The 16,932-nt window shown below is 37.9% G+C and overlaps 1 protein-coding gene across 1 annotated transcript in view; it reads right to left on the bottom strand.

Moving 5' to 3' along the window:
• Positions 1 to 15,665, bottom strand: part of LOC143124726 (factor VII-activating protease) — a 246,993-nt gene extending 231,328 nt beyond the window's left edge. The window contains exon 1 of the mRNA XM_076286436.1: positions 15,080 to 15,665. Within this exon, the coding sequence (XP_076142551.1) occupies positions 15,080 to 15,665 (586 nt within the window). The remainder of the gene's footprint in view (positions 1 to 15,079) is intronic.
• Positions 15,666 to 16,932: the final 1,267 nt, after the last annotated feature.

Here is a 16,932-nt window from a genome sequence, read left to right as displayed (position 1 = left end):
ATTAAGTGCGTTAGAAGAAGAATAATAATAATAATAATAAAATGCCTTGGAATAACAGTACAGTGCATTTTCATGCACTGTAATAATAATAAAATGCCTTGGAATAACAGTACAGTGCATTTTCATGCACTGTAATAACTAGAAAAGCATTTCCTGAAGGAAATACAGTGCATGAAAATGCAAAAAATATGATGTAAAATATCATACAGCGTAAAAACAAACTATATTGGTTGCTAGGTAGATGAGGTTTAATATAGTTGGAGTGACTGAACAGTTAAATAGGTGGATAGTTTATATGGTTAAATGATTTGCTTGGTAGATAAGGTTTAATATAGTTGGAATGATTGAACGGTTAAATAGGTGGATAATACTTAACTTAGTTAACTTAGCTAATGTTTTCATTTTTAGTAGTTATGCTAACTAGCATGTTAGCAATGCTAACATGCTAACTATGTTAACCATGTGACTTAGCTAACCTAGCTAATCATGTTTAGCAGTTTTGCTAACTAGCATACTAACATGCTAGCATGCTAACCATTTTACTTAGCTAACTTAGCTAATCATTTTTAATAGTTTTGCTAAAAATGCTAATTAGCATGCTAACATGCTAGCATGCTAACTATGCTAACCATGTGACTTAGCTAACTTAGCTAATCGTTTTTAGCAGTTTTATAAAAAATGCTAACTAGCATGTTAACTATGCTAACCATGTGACTTAGCTAACTTAGCTTATCATTTTTAGCAGTTTTGTAAAAAATGCTAACTAACATGCTAACATGCTAGCATGCTAACTATGCTAACCATGTGACTTAGCTAACTTAGCTAATCATTTTTAGCAGTTTTGCAAAAAATGCTAACTAGCATGCTAACATGCTAGCATGCTAACTATGCTAACCATGTGACTTAGCTAACTTAGCTAATCATTTTTAGCAGTTTTGCTAAAAATGCTAACTAGCATGCTAACATGCTAGCATGCTAACATGCTAACTATGCTAACCATGCTAACTAGCTACAGTGGGTAGGAGTCATAGTTGATGACAAGTAACAGTTACAATGGCTGAACAGTTAAAAAGTTCAGTAGTTTAAAGGGTTAAATTGTTTAACAGTGAAATATTGTAGTGAGGACTTTTATTTTGAAACAGTTTTTGGCAGAGGAAGCAGTTGAACAGGATGTGTAGTCTTAATAGGGCCAGTTTGTATGCTTAAAGCCTGAGACTGGCAGTTGAAACAGGTGGCCCGAACACCTGCCATAGGATTCTAATTGCTTAACGGCCGTATTATGATGTCATAATCATAATGTTAAGTCAATGGGGAAATTTTGATTAGTTTTTAATTAATAGTTTAAAAAGTATAAAAGTTACAAAGTTGAAAAATACAAAGCTCACATGTCCTAAGTAAGACCTACGTAACATAGTTTGAATGAAGTTTCTACGTTAAACGGTTGAAGCTGCATTAAGTGCGTTAGAAGAAGAATAATAATAACTAGAAAAGCATTTCCTGAAGGAAATACAGTGCATGAAAATGCAAAAAATATATACTATATAAACTATATTGGTTGCTAGGTAGATGAGGTTTAATATAGTTGGAATGACTGAACAGTTAAATAGGTGGATAGTTTATACAGTTAAATGATTTGCTTGGTAGATAAGGTTTAATATAGTTGGAATGATTGAACGGTTAAATAGGTGGATAATACTTAACTTAGTTAACTTAGCTAATGTTTTCATTTTTAGTAGTTATGCTAACTAGCATGTTAGCAATGCTAACATGCTAACTATGTTAACCATGTTACTTAGCTAACTTAGCTAATCATTTTTAGCAGTTTTGCTAAAAATGCTAACTAGCATGTTAACATGCTAGCATGCTAACTATGCTAACCATGTGACTTAGCTAACTTAGCTAATCATTTTTAGCAGTTTTGAAAAAAATGCTAACTAGCATGCTAACATGCTAGCATGCTAACTATGCTAACCATGTGACTTAGCTAACTGAGCTAATCATTTTTAGCAGTTTTGTAAAAAATGCTAACTAGCATGCTAACATGCTAGCATGCTAACTATGCTAACCATATTACTTAGCTAACATAGCTAATCATTTTTAGCAGTTTTGCTAAAAATGCTAACTAGCATGCTAACATGTTAGCATGCTAACTATGCTAACCATGTGACTTAGCTAACTTAGCTAATCATTTTTAGCAGTTTTGTTAAAAATGCTAACTAGCATGCTAACATGCTAGCATGCTAACTATGCTAACCATGTGACTTAGCTAACTTAGCTAATCGTTTTTAGCAGTTTTGCTAAAAATGCTAACTAGCATGCTAACATGCTAGCATGCTAACTATGCTAACCAAGTTACTTAGCTAACTTAGCTAACTAGCTACAGTGGGTAGGAGTCATAGTTGATGACAAGTAACATTTACAATGGCTGAACAGTTAAAAAGTTCAGTAGTTTAAAGGGTTAAATTGTTTAACAGTGAAATATTGTAGTGAGGACTTTTATTTTGAAACAGTTTTTGGCAGAGGAAGCAGTTGAACAGGATGTGTAGTCTTAATAGGGCCAGTTTGTATGCTTAAAGCCTGAGAATGGCAGTTGGGCCAGCTGGCCTGAACACCTGCCATAAGATTCTAATTGCTGTGATGTCATAAAGGGCAATGTTAAGTCAATGGGAACATTTTGATAGTTTTTAATTAATAGTTTAAAAAGTATAAAAGTTACAAAGTTGAAAAATACAAAGCCCACATGTCCTAATTAAGACCTACGCGTCAATGTTTGAATGAAGTTTCTACGTTAAACGGTTGAAGCTGCATTAACTGCGTTAGAAGAAGAGGAATAATAAGAACTAGAAAAGCATTTCCTGAAGGAAATACAGTGCATGAAAATGCAAAAAATATGATGTAAAATATCATACAGAGTAAAAACAAACTATATTGGTTGCTAGGTAGATGAGGTTTAATATAGTTGGAGTGACTGAACAGTTAAATAGGTGGATAGTTTATATGGTTAAATGATTTGCTTGGTAGATAAGGTTTAATATAGTTGGAATGATTGAACGGTTAAATAGGTGGATAATACTTAACTTAGTTAACTTAGCTAATGTTTTCATATTTAGTAGTTATGCTAACTAGCATGTTAGCAATGCTAACATGCTAACTATGTTAACCATGTTACTTAGCTAACTTAGCTAATAATTTTTAGCAGTTTTGCTAAAAATGCTAACTAGCATGTTAACATGCTAGCATGCTAACTATGCTAACCATGTGACTTAGCTAACTTAGCTAATCATTTTTAGCAGTTTTGAAAAAAATGCTAACTAGCATGCTAACATGCTAGCATGCTAACTATGCTAACCATGTGACTTAGCTAACTGAGCTAATCATTTTTAGCAGTTTTGTAAAAAATGCTAACTAGCATGCTAACATGCTAGCATGCTAACTATGCTAACCATATTACTTAGCTAACATAGCTAATCATTTTTAGCAGTTTTGCTAAAAATGCTAACTAGCATGCTAACATGCTAGCATGCTAACTATGCTAACCATGTGACTTAGCTAACTTAGCTAATCATTTTTAGCAGTTTTGCAAAAAATGCTAACTAACATGCTAGCATGCTAACATGCTAACTATGCTAACCATGCTAACTAGCTACAGTGGGTAGGAGTCATAGTTGATGACAAGTAACAGTTACAATGGCTGAACAGTTAAAAAGTTCAGTAGTTTAAAGGGTTAAATTGTTTAACAGTGAAATATTGTAGTGAGGACTTTTATTTTGAAACAGTTTTTGGCAGAGGAAGCAGTTGAACAGGATGTGTAGTCTTAATAGGGCCAGTTTGTATGCTTAAAGCCTGAGAATGGCAGTTGGGCCAGCTGGCCTGAACACCTGCCATAAGATTCTAATTGCTGTGATGTCATAAAGGGCAATGTTAAGTCAATGGGAACATTTTGATAGTTTTTAATTAATAGTTTAAAAAGTATAAAAGTTACAAAGTTGAAAAATACAAAGCCCACATGTCCTAATTAAGACCTACGCGTCAATGTTTGAATGAAGTTTCTACGTTAAACGGTTGAAGCTGCATTAACTGCGTTAGAAGAAGAGGAATAATAAGAACTAGAAAAGCATTTCCTGAAGGAAATACAGTGCATGAAAATGCAAAAAATATGATGTAAAATATCATACAGAGTAAAAACAAACTATATTGGTTGCTAGGTATATGAGGTTTAATATAGTTGGAGGGACTGAACAGTTAAATAGGTGGATAGTTTATATGGTTAAATGATTTGCTTGGAAGATAAGGTTTAATAAAGTTGGAATGATTGAACGGTTAAATAGGTGGACAATACTTAACTTAGTTAACTTAGCTAATGCATTTTTAGTAGTTAGCAATGCTAACATGCTAACTATGTTAACCATGTGACTTAGCTAATCTAGCTAATCATTTTTAGCAGTTTTGCTAACTATGCTAACTAGCATGCTAACATGTTAGCATGCTAACTATGCTAGCATGCTAACTATGCTAACCATGTGACTTAGCTAACTTAGCTAATCATTTTTAGCAGTTTTGTAAAAAATGCTAACTAGCATGCTAACATGTTAGCATGCTAACTATGCTAACCATGTGACTTAGCTAATCTAGCTAATCATTTTTAGCAGTTTTGCTAACTATGCTAACTAGCATGCTATCATGCTAGCATGTTAGCATGCTAACTATGCTAGCATGCTAACTATGCTAACCATGTGACTTAGCTAACTTAGCTAATCATTTTTAGCAGTTTTGTAAAAAATGCTAACTAGCATGCTAACATGTTAGCATGCTAACTATGCTAACCATGTGACTTAGCTAACTTAGCTAATCATTTTTAGCAGTTTTGTAAAAAATGCTAACTAGCATGCTAACATGCTAGCATGCTAACTATGCTAACCATGTGACTTAGCTGACTTAGCTAATCATTTTTAGCAGTTTTGCAAAAAATGCTAACTAGCATGCTAACATGCTAGCATGCTAACTATGCTAACCATGTGACTTAGCTAACTTAGCTAATCATTTTTAGCAGTTTTACAAAAAATGCTAACTAGCATGCTAACATGTTAGCATGCTAACATGCTAACTATGTTAACCATGCTAACTAGCTACAGTGGGTAGGAGTCATAGTTGATGACAAGTAACAGTTACAATGGCTGAACAGTTAAAAAGTTCAGTAGTTTAAAGGGTTAAATTGTTTAACAGTGAAATATTGTAGTGAGGACTTTTATTTTGAAACAGTTTTTGGCAGAGGAAGCAGTTGAACAGGATGTGTAGTCTTAATAGGGCCAGTTTGTATGCTTAAAGCCTGAGACTGGCAGTTGAAACAGGTGGCCCGAACACCTGCCGTAGGATTCTAATTGCTTAACGGCCGTATTGTGATGTCATAATCATAATGTTAAGTCAATGGGGAAATTTTGATTCGTTTTTAATTAATAGTTTAAAAAGTATAAAAGTTACAAAGTTGAAAAATACAAAGCTCACATGTCCTAAGTAAGACCTACGTAACATAGTTTGAATGAAGTTTCTACGTTAAACGGTTGAAGCTGCATTAAGTGCGTTAGAAGAAGAATAATAATAATAATAACTAGAAAAGCATTTCCTGAAGGAAATACAGTGCATGAAAATGCAAAAATATGATGAGTTCATACGGTTAAATTATTTGCTTGATAGATAAGGTTTACTATAGTTGGAATGACTGAACAGTTAAATAGGTTGATAATTGAAATGGTTAAATTATTTAGGCAGATAGTTGACGATAACTAACAGTTGGAATGGCTCCAATGTTTGCTAGTAGTTATGCTAACTATGTTAACAAAGATAATAATGCTAACCAAGTAACCATGCTAACTAGCATGCTAACAATGTTAAAATGTTAACTTTGCTAACCATATGACTTAACTAATAACAATGATTAGCTAGGTTAGCTATGCTAACTATGCTAACTAGCATGCTAACATACTAGCATGCTAACTATGCTAACCATGTGACTTAGCTAATCATTTTTAGCAGTTTTGTTAAAAATGCTAATTAGCATGCTAACATGTTAGCATGCTAACTATGCTAACCACGTGACTTGGCTAACTTAGCTAATCATTTTTAACAGTTCTGCTAACTATGCTAACTAACATGTTAGCATGCTAACTATGCTAACCATGTGACTTAGCTAACTTAGCTAATCATTTTAGCAGTTTTGCTAAAAATGCTAACTAGCATGCTAGCATGCTAACTATGCTAACCAAGTTACTTAGCTAACTTAGCTAACTAGCTACAGTGGGTAGGAGTCATAGTTGATGACAAGTAACAGTTACAATGGCTGAACAGTTAAAAAGTTCAGTAGTTTAAAGGCTTAAATTGTTTAACAGTGAAATATTGTAGTGAGGACTTTTATTTTGAAACAGTTTTTGGCAGAGGAAGCAGTTGAACAGGATGTGTAGTCTTAATAGGGCCAGTTTGTATGCTTAAAGCCTGAAAGTGGCAGTTGATCGATCCAGGTGGCCCGAACACCTGCCACAGGATTCTAATTGCTGTGATGTCATAAAGGGCAATGTTAAGTCAATGGGGAAATTTTGATAGTTTTTAATTAATAGTTTAAAAAGTATAAAAGTTACAAAGATGAAAAATACATAGCACTCTTATCCCAAGTAAGACCTACGTAACAAAGTTTGAATGAAGTTTCTACGTTAAACGGTTGAAGCTGCATTAAATGCGTTAGAAGAAGAAGAAGAATAAGAAGAAGCCTAGGAAGAACAGTACAGTGCATTTTCATGCACTGTAATAATAAAATGCCTTGGAATAACAGTACAGTGCATTTTCATGCACTGTAATAAGAAGCCTAGGAAGAACAGTACAGTGCATTTTCATGCACTGTAATAAGAAGAAGAAGAAGCCTAGGAAGAACAGTAGAGTGCATTTTCATGCACTCTAATAAGAAGAAGCCTAGGAAGAACAGTACAGTGCATTTTCATGCACTGTAATAAGAAGAAGCCTTGGAAGAACAGTATAGTGCATTTTCATGCACTATAATAAGAAAACTTAAGAAGAACAATAGTGGGCTTGCTCCGCAAGCCCACAGCATGGCTTCGCCATGCTGTGGTCTTGCTGGATCAAACCCACTAACTAGAATTGCGGTTCCGAGGAACTGCAAGAGTGGGTTTGATCTGGGGCACGGAACTCGGCCTCATCCAAGGATTCCAACGGTACCTCATTTATGAAAATTGGGCACACGGATCAAAAGTTGTCTGCATTAACGCAACATCCAATAAGCTAAAACGCATAAATAACATGGTTGCTATGCTGGTTGCTATGGTGGTCGCTAGGTTGACATTACAGGGGTGGTTTCTAGGTTGTTGCTAGGGTAATTAGTTAGTTGCTAGTAAGCCATCTTAAGCTGACTGCATAAAGTGATTATTTTAAGAGATACATTTTCAAACCAGAACTGTGTATAGGTCATGGTTAAAAACGTATCAGAATCTCAGAAATAATCACGTAATGCAGCCAGTTTAAGATTTTTTAAGAAGTCAGATTTTTTAAAGGCAATCAAATTTCTGCTGACTCTCTTCTGGCTGCGGTTAAAGGCCAGCGCCTCCTGAGAGGCCTGAAGGGTCAGTTCTGAGGTTGTTGGCTGCTGGAACCGAAAAAAGGACTGCATTTTCTTAAAAGACAATGTGACTGAAGTGCGGGCAAAGTTTGCACAGAAATGTACGATTTTTCCCACCCTCATCGACCTCGTCATAAAACTTGTTTAAATGATCGATCACACGACGCCTCCTTGCTGCTTTGTTGTCTACATCAGCATTTCTCAAACTTCTTTGACCTGAGGCCCAGTCAAGGCATACTTTGGGGTCATAGGGCCCACCTACATGAACCCACCCCCTCCTCCCAACCCCTATCAAATTGTAATATCACAATTATTATTTTTATACTATATTGCCTACATGCACTTCAAAACAGTCAATGTTTAAAGTGCTAAGATTGTTTACAAAAGTTTGTGAAAGCATGCACATCAGAGTACTGCTTTACTAATGTAAAATATAATTAGGCCTACACTAGTTTCATTGTTTTTGCATTGTTGCATGATTGATATGCTATTTAATTACATTTCATTTGAATGCCTGAATGTAAGAATTCAGGAAACACAATACCAGCTTTTAACATTTCTGTTGTTAGTTTATGTAAATCACATAACACATGAACTGTTTACATACTACTGATAGCCCATTACTGTACACAATAATACTGTGCCCATTCATTAACATATATTAAACATCAGGCGTCTTGTTTACACAATTAAACCATATTTGCACTTCGAATTTCGCTTCCAAACTGTAATAACTACATCTACAAAGTCTAAAGAAGATAACCATGTAGTCTGTTCATAGATAAGATCAATTTTGACAGAACTACAGACTTCGTGAAAGTAGCCTAGTAGTCCTACATAAAAGGCTCCATATTCACTTCATTGCAAAATCGCGGTTGGTCTGTTTACACACTAAAACCATATTTACACTTCGAAATTCGCTTCCAAATTGTAGTAACTACATCTACGAAGTCTAAGGAAGATAATCATGTAGTCTGTTCATAGATAAGATACATTTTGACATAACTACAGACTTCGTGAAAGTAGCCTAGAAGCCCTACATAAAAGGCTCCATTAACTTCATTGCAAAATCGCGGTTGGTCTGTTTACACACTAAAACCATATTTACACTTCGAAATTCGCTTCCAAATTGTAGTAACTACATCTACGAAGTCTAAGGAAGATAATCATTTAGTCTGTTCTTAGATAAGACACATTTTGACAGAACTACAGACTTCGTGAAAGTAGCCTAGAAGCCCTACATAAAAGGCTCCATTAACTTCATTGCAAAATCGCGGTTGGTCTGTTTACACACTAAAACCATATTTACACTTCGAAATTCGCTTCCAAATTGTAGTAACTACATCTACGAAGTCTAAGGAAGATAACCTTGTAGTCTGTTCAACGATAAGATACATTTTGACAGAACTACAGACCTCGTAAAAGTAGTACCTAAAATTAGTGTGATAAATGGCCATCACGTAGCCTAAAGCATATAGCACTAGCATATGACAACAGCAAATAGCTAACGTTTACGTTAGCCTAACTTACTTATCGTTGACGTTGACCCGACACGTTTATAAGTTAGACCATAGACTGATAAGGACGTCCATCAAAATTCCGTGTGTATCCTGTGTATCTTTCGTGCTGCTATCCTGTTGCCTTTTCCCTGTTGTTCCGGCAACAAGGTTTTTACGCGATATTTGCCACATCCCAGAGAGTTGTTGTTTGGTGGGTCAGGTGACGAGCCGTCGAATCACAGCACAGCACCCAGAATGCATTGCAATACACCGTCTAGAAGGGACTCAGCGTTAGGTCGGCTTTAAATAGCATACAGAACCTATAGTAATATAACGTTGTCTGTAAGCTCCACAGATCGTGGCAAGACAATTGAATTGATTGTGGACTTCTTGCTGGGCAACGATGAGTAACTTGATTAGTAATGCTGCGTGGATATGCATGATATCTGTATGAAAGTGTGTTTCTCAATGTAATAATCTATACAACTGTACACATGACTAATTTCAAATGGAGCTAGCTGGGTATAGGACTGGGCTGAATGGATTGGTGAAATACTTTATTTATTTATTTTTTTAATGACCTATATGAACATGGTTTGGCTTTAAAAAAAAGAGGAGACAGCGCGAACCTTTACACTTAGTGCTGGCAAGGCATTGAACTGGGCTGAATGGATTTGGAAAATATATATATATATTTTAATGACCTGTATCAACATTGTTTGGCTTTAAAAAAAAGATGAGACAGCGCTTCGCGCTGTCTCATCTTTTTTTACATTACCTTTACACTTAGTGCTGGCAAGGCATTGAACTGGGCTTCATTCAAGGATTCCAACGGTACTTCATTCATGAAAATCGGACATACTGGTCAAAAGTTACATGCACACACCTTCATATACACAGACAGCCCAGCCCAGCCCATTAGACATTGCCAGATGGCTTAGAACTCTGCCAGGTGCAAGTAATCAACTCTAGCAGCAGAGCTCTACCAGGTGCAAGTAATGAGGTGCTGTGATGTCATAAAGCCCCAGCATTCCGCCATTGATTTCAATGGGGCCCAAAAACGCCGAAAAACGGGAATACCGCGAAAACGACAAGGGCCAGCGACACGAAAGCAACAAGCAAGTTACACCGGTTCGGGCCTGAATTTTTGGAGTTCGAACCGCGTCGATAGCTCAAACGGTCTAGGAGCAGTAGTTCGGCCAAAAAGTGGGTGAACAGGAATAATAAATAACTAGAATTGCGGTTCCGAGGAACTGCAAGAGTGGGTTTGATCAGGAGCATGGAACTCGGCCTCATCCAAGGATTCCAACGGTACCTCATTTATGAAAATCGGACATACGGGTCAAAAGTTACATGAACACACCTTCATATACACAGACAGCCCAGCCCAGCCCATTATAGCTCTGCCAGGTGGCTTAGAACTCTTCCAGGTGCAAGCTTAAGCAATTAGAGCTGTGATGTCACAATCGAAATTTGAATTCTGAACATTCCGCCATTCATTTCAATGAGCCCAAAAAACGCAGAAAAACGGGAATACCGCGAAAACGACAAGGGCCAGCGACACGAAATTAACAAGCAAGTTACACCGGTTCGGGCCTGAATTTTTGGAGTTCGAACCGCTTTGATAGCTCAAACGGTCTAGGAGCAGTAGTTCGGCCAAAAAGTGGGTGAAAAGGAATAATAAATAAATCAATAAAGTAAACTTAAGAAGAACAATAGTGGGCTTGCTCCGCAAGCCCACAGCATGGCTTCGCCATGCTGTGGTCTTGCTGGATCAAACCCACTAATAAGAAAACTTAAGAAGAACAATAGTGGGCTTGCTCCGCAAGCCCACCGCATGGCTTTCAGCCATGCTGTGGTCTTGCTGGATCAAACCCACTAATAATAATAATAAGAAAACTTAAGAAGAACAATAGTGGGCTTGCTGGATCAAACCCACTAATAAGAAAACTTAAGAAGAACAATAGTGGGCTTGCTCCGCAAGCCCACAGCATGGCAAAGCCATGCTGTGGTCTTGCTGGATCAAACCCACTAATAAGTAAACTTAAGAAGAACAATAGTGGGCTTGCTGGATCAAACCCACTAATAATAATAAGTAAACTTAAGAAGAACAATAGTGGGCTTGCTCCGCTTTCAGCCATGCTGTGGGCTTGCTGGATCAAACCCACTAATTAACAAAGGGTTAGGTAATTACTAGTTTGCTATTTATTATGGCACCTTATTATGGAGTGTTACCAATAATTGAAATAATAAACAAATTGGTCAAAAATAAAATAAAGAATAAAGAGTGTGTGTGTGTGTGGGAGGGGGGGGTATTAAGGTAGATTAAAAGCTTGGGAGAAAATGAAAGTCTTTAAGTTAGACTTAAAGCAGTCAATGGTTGGAGAGGACTTAATATGTACAGGTAGACTAGAGTTATATGCTCACGTTTCTTAGAGCCACTTAATAATCTAGCTGCTGCATTTTGAACTAGCTGAAGTCTGTTGAGAGTGGAGTGGGTCAGGCCTGCATATAATGAATTACAATAATCTAGTCTAGATGTTATGAAAGCATGTATAAGAGTTTCAAGATCGGAGAAGGACAAAAAGGGCTTCAGTTTTGCAATGGTTCTTAACTGGAAAAAGCTGCCTTTGACCACACTATTTATTTGCTTATTAAAATTTAAAGAGGAGTCAAAGAAAACCCCAAGATTTTTTACTTCACTGTGGCAGTTTGCAGAGAGAGGTCCTAGTGCATTTTTCAAGATAGAAACATCACTTGGAGGGCCAAAAATAATTATATCAGTTTTACTTTCGTTCAGTTGAAGAAAATTTCTTGCCATCCAGCATTTGATGTCACTGCATCCCACTCCACAGCTGGGTCTGATACTGTGCCTTCATTGGTCCACCAGTAATACATTATCTCCCCTTTAATAGATTGCACTAAGTTTTCATCTTTGAGCATAGATGTATTAAATCTAGAGATGTCCGATAATATCGGCCAACCGATATTATCGGCCCGATATTAGCATAAAAATGTAATATCTGTTAATATCGTTATCGGATTTTTTTTTGCCTTAAAACCGATAACATAATGCTTGCGTTACACCCAAATAGTGCCTATGCGCTCCTGAAGCGTTTACCGGCGCACAGATGATGACCTCATCAATCTGCGTCTTGAAGCATACAAACAAGCGTGGATGGCTGCAGTAACAAACTTGCTCGTGGCCGTAGTAGCCCCTTGCGTTGGCCGTGTAGCCCCTTTGAAAATCAGAGGTTTACAGGCCACGGTGGCATTGGTGCCCCCTTCTTTAAATATTCTGCTTTGCGTCCTACTAATAGCGATATATATTTAGCCTATGGCCTATGGCCAAATTACGCAGTGGAGAAAGTGACAGCGCAAGAAAGAAAGTGCGTCCAAATTAACCCATCCTACTCATCACACAGACATCACAAGTATCACATGAAAGAGCTTTTTCTCAGCTTTTAATCGATGTTAGCCGCTAATTGCTGTGGTGAACGGTTCGCAAGAAAAGTAAATAATATCATTCAATTTAATCATAAATTCTACCGAAGGTTTTGCGTCCATCTCCCTACCCATTCATCTCGGTGGAATACTTCAGAACCCTTCGTTTAACACATGACAAACCATATATCAGAATAAACAGCAGACCTTACCGAACAGAAAGGTGTAAAGCAGTCCCCTGTACAGTTAGCCGTTCCAGACTAATCCCGTTTTGAATTTGCAGTAAATTTCAACATACATGGATGTCTCCAAATTTGGGATTTAAGTTTTACACGGTGTTTAAATTGTTCCACATTATTTCATAACGGGCCAAATACAAAACAAATATTACAAATGTCGCCTAGATATCGGTAAATCAGAGGACAGCGGACTATAAGAGTTTGTGAAAGTAGCCTTCATGATCACAAAATGCTAAGCATGCATCTAGGCTATTTGAGTTTCTTAAAGCTGAGCTGTGCTTAAATTGTTCAGTACATGATTTCATAACAGGCCAAATATAAAATAAATGTTAAATATAGCCTAGATATCTGTATATGAGGAAGGACGGGTTTAGAGTGAGGGTCTGTCTTGTCTGTAAAAACAGACACCCGTGACTCATATTTGTGCATTCATTCAATTAAGGTGATTGAGTTTTAGTTAAAGAAACAGTTCATGAAGCATCCTACAAATGCAGGCTCATTTAACACAGAAAAAGGGTAGCCTGTCATACACTATGCCTGTTATTTTAGTTGGCTTTACATTCTGCTATGTTGCACATAGTTGTTCAGGTACAATGTTTTATCATTTGTGAAGAAGTCAAATTTGCCCTATTTGTTGTGGGCATTGTCAAGATTATCTCAGGGAGAGTGTAATCCAAACTGTTGTTTGAGACAATTTAAAAAATAAAAATAAACATGGCACTTTTTCCCTAAATTAAGTTGAAGTATTTTTCTTATTTTGCACAGACAATGTTAACATTTGGAAAGCCTTGTTGGATTCAAGAATGCATCCAGTGGGGCATCACAATAACATTAAGCATGTTGTGTTAATTCCATAACAGGAGATATGTGATGTTACCTAAATTAGTTTTGAGGAAAAATAACCCACATATCGACATCGGTATCGGCTGATATCGGAATCGAAATTTGAGAGTTGGACAATATCGGCATATCGGATATCGGCAAAAAAGCCAATATCGGACATCCCTAATTAAATCTCCACCTACTGGGACGTTTTTTATTTGATTGGCCTACGCGTAGTGCCATCCCCACTGGAGCATGGTCTGATATTAAAATTGTGCCTATTGTTGTTTGTGCTGTAACAGAGATCAATGATTTTGAAATTAGAAAGTAATCTATTCTGGAATAAGAATTATGTGGGTGGGAATAAAAAGTAAACTGTTTTTCTGAAGGATGAAAAAATCCACACATCCACCAAATCCAGCTCTTCCACCAATGTGTTAATTTCTTTCCGTGCCTGTGAAGGTCGTGTTATACCCCCTATATACGTTTTATCCATCGTGGGCTCCCTCACGTTGTTAAAATCCCCACCCAAGATTATATATGGATTTCCAAACCCTGTTATTACATTGCTCACCCCTACAAAAAAACCTGGCTTTTCCATTGTTGGTGCACATTCATAAGCGTATACTTAATGCCAAACAGTTCAACCTCTATTGCTATCCACCTGCCTTCTTCATCTGCTTGTTGTCTGAGTATTTTAATGTTGAAGTTTTACCGAATCAAGATGGCTACTCCCCTCTGACTGGAGGAACCTGCACTATAAAGGACTTTCCCAACCCAGTCCCTTTGCAATAATAATGAATCTTTTTCTTCCAGGTGGGTCTCTTGCAAGAAAGCTATATCTGGATTTTTCTGTTTGAGATACCATAGAATCTTCCTCCTTTTTATAGCTGAGTTTGCACCCTTAACATTCAATGATATTAGTTTAAACAATTCACTCATAAAATATAACTAGGTGTAATCAGATAAGTGTTAGCCACAATTGTTTTAAAAAACATAATAACTTTTTGTCCTGTTAGTCTACTCCCTTGTGGAAAAAGGAAACTTGAACAAAGCAACAAACAGTTAAAACGAAAAAACATTGTACACAAATACAAAACTGTCAAGAGCCCACACATAGCATTAGGCTCTCCTGCTCTACTAAACATGCTATAGTGCATCCGCATGAAAGTGTCACCTGGCCTGTCCCGACTCCACCCACTCCCAGCCCACTCCCCATTAGATGTTTTTATCCCAACCAATAACTTGACAACCTGAAGTACCTTTCAAAAAGGCAAGTCAACCAAACAATGCAATGAAAATTATGATATCAATAATCACCCTCTTGGCTACCATTCCAAGAGTACCATACTTGTAAATTATGCATATCTGGAGGAATGTTACTAAAATAAAATATGTAAATAGTCCCAGACATTGAAAGAGAAATTATGACTGACCATAATGAGCCTACTCATCACCCTGCGTAAAGCCCTGCGATGTAAGGAAGGTAGCGCATTTGGTGAAGGAATGCCACTTGTTGTTTACAGAAAACTTCAGCGTTGCTGGGTACTGCATGGAGTAGAGGATCCCATGTCCTCTGAGTTGCTTCTTCACACCATCAAATTTTCTACGCTGTTGTAGTACCTCTTGGGAAAGATCCTGGAAGAAGGAGAGCTTCTTGCCCTCCCATACGACTGCTTCTTTTCCGCGAGCAGCCGCGAGGACCGCTCTCGCGCTGAATCTCAGAAAGCGGATCAGAGCGTGACGACTGCGACCCTTGTCTGCACTCTGCCCAACGCGGTGCACTCGCTCAATTTCAAATCCAACATTCACATCCAGCTCCAACTGTTCCGTTAGTATATCAAGCACAAAACCTCTCAGGTCGTTACCCTCTGCTTTTTCAGGAATGCCCATCACACGCACGTTGTTCCGTCTACTGTAGTCTTCTAAATATGTGACTTTATCCTGAAGTGCTTTTAGGTTAGACAAAGCAGAGTCTATGCTAGCCCCTCGGCTGTTGTTAGCATCTTCCAGGTCTGAAATTCTGGTTTCCGCCTCCGACATCCTTGAGCCCAGCGACTCAACAGTAGTTTGCAGCTTTTCCATGCCTGTTTTCATACTGTTCACATCTGCCGCTATACCTTTCAAGAGATTTTTGATGCTGGCAAACTACGGTACCGATCCACTTGCACGACCCGACATACGCATGGTGTCGCGCTGCCTCCCCTCCTTCAGTCGTGTGTGGGCGTTTGGTTTAAAATGTCAGTTACCAGCTCATACTCAGTTCGTTTTAACGTATCTTAAGTGTTTTTCCACAAATGGACCACAATTTTAGGCATGTACTTAACAGTATACAACACATTAATAGCCTAAACAAACTATGCAAGCCATTTCGAAATCTTGTTTTATTTAAACTACTCAAAGCAATCTCAAATCCTCACCAGAAACACCAACAGTCTAGCCTAGAAATCTAGACGCACCCTAGCGGCGGCAAATTAATTTGCTCAGCTTGTACGTCTAGTATCGAACCATAGGAATTTCTATTGGCTTAACACCGTGGATGACGGCCAATCACAGCGCTCTATTTCGTTAGAGAGTCTTAAGGCGGGCTTAACAGGATAACGACATCCTGCGACGGTGAACAACAAGGAAGGTGGCTATGGCAAACGAAGAGCGGTTGTTTGAATCGGCGTTGGCGTCAACTTTGGAGGAGTTGGACTTGTGCTTTTCTTTGAAAGTAGATCAACACAATGCACTTAAGTCATTCCTTTCGAAGAAGGATGTATTTGCCGTTTTGCCGACCGGATACGGATATGGTCGTAGCGCTGGCCTATTGCATGCCTAGGCAGTTTGAAAGACAATTCTCTGCCCGCCCCTTGGATTAAGCGAGGTGAATGATTCGATGCCAGACTATACATGTCAATGATATAGGATGGCCCGCCAGGCTACCAACAGTCAATATATTCATCCAAATCCTAGTTTCGTTTGTTTTATGGACTACTAGGTGGTCGTGGAAGAGATCGTTAAAACATTATTTGTCTTGTAAGCGGAACCAAAGTTTCACAGGCACCGTTGTGGTAGAACAAAGGACCTACAAACTCGTCCTTTCATTGGAGAGTCGCCTCACGTTCAACGGATTCATTTGCATAAAGCTGGGCATCTTTTGACGCGCAACATTATTTCAAATGCAGCGCTGCCTTCCCGGAATGCTTTGCAGGCGCGTTAAAGTCGCTTGAGATCACCCATAGGAGAATGCGACACGACAAAAAGAAGTGTCGTGCAAGTGGATCGGTACCGTTAGTGTCGTCAGATGTAGCTGTCTCTTCCTCCA

The sequence above is a fragment of the Alosa pseudoharengus genome, unplaced genomic scaffold (assembly GCF_046254945.1).
Source record: "Alosa pseudoharengus isolate Yale_2024_CS ecotype anadromous, Long Island Sound unplaced genomic scaffold, YU_APseudo_1.1 YU_APseudo_1.1_scf_15, whole genome shotgun sequence".
Classification (NCBI taxonomy): domain Eukaryota; kingdom Metazoa; phylum Chordata; class Actinopteri; order Clupeiformes; family Clupeidae; genus Alosa; species Alosa pseudoharengus.
The sequence above is the reverse complement of the archived record's forward strand: the minus strand, read 5'-3'. Positions and strand labels throughout refer to the sequence as shown.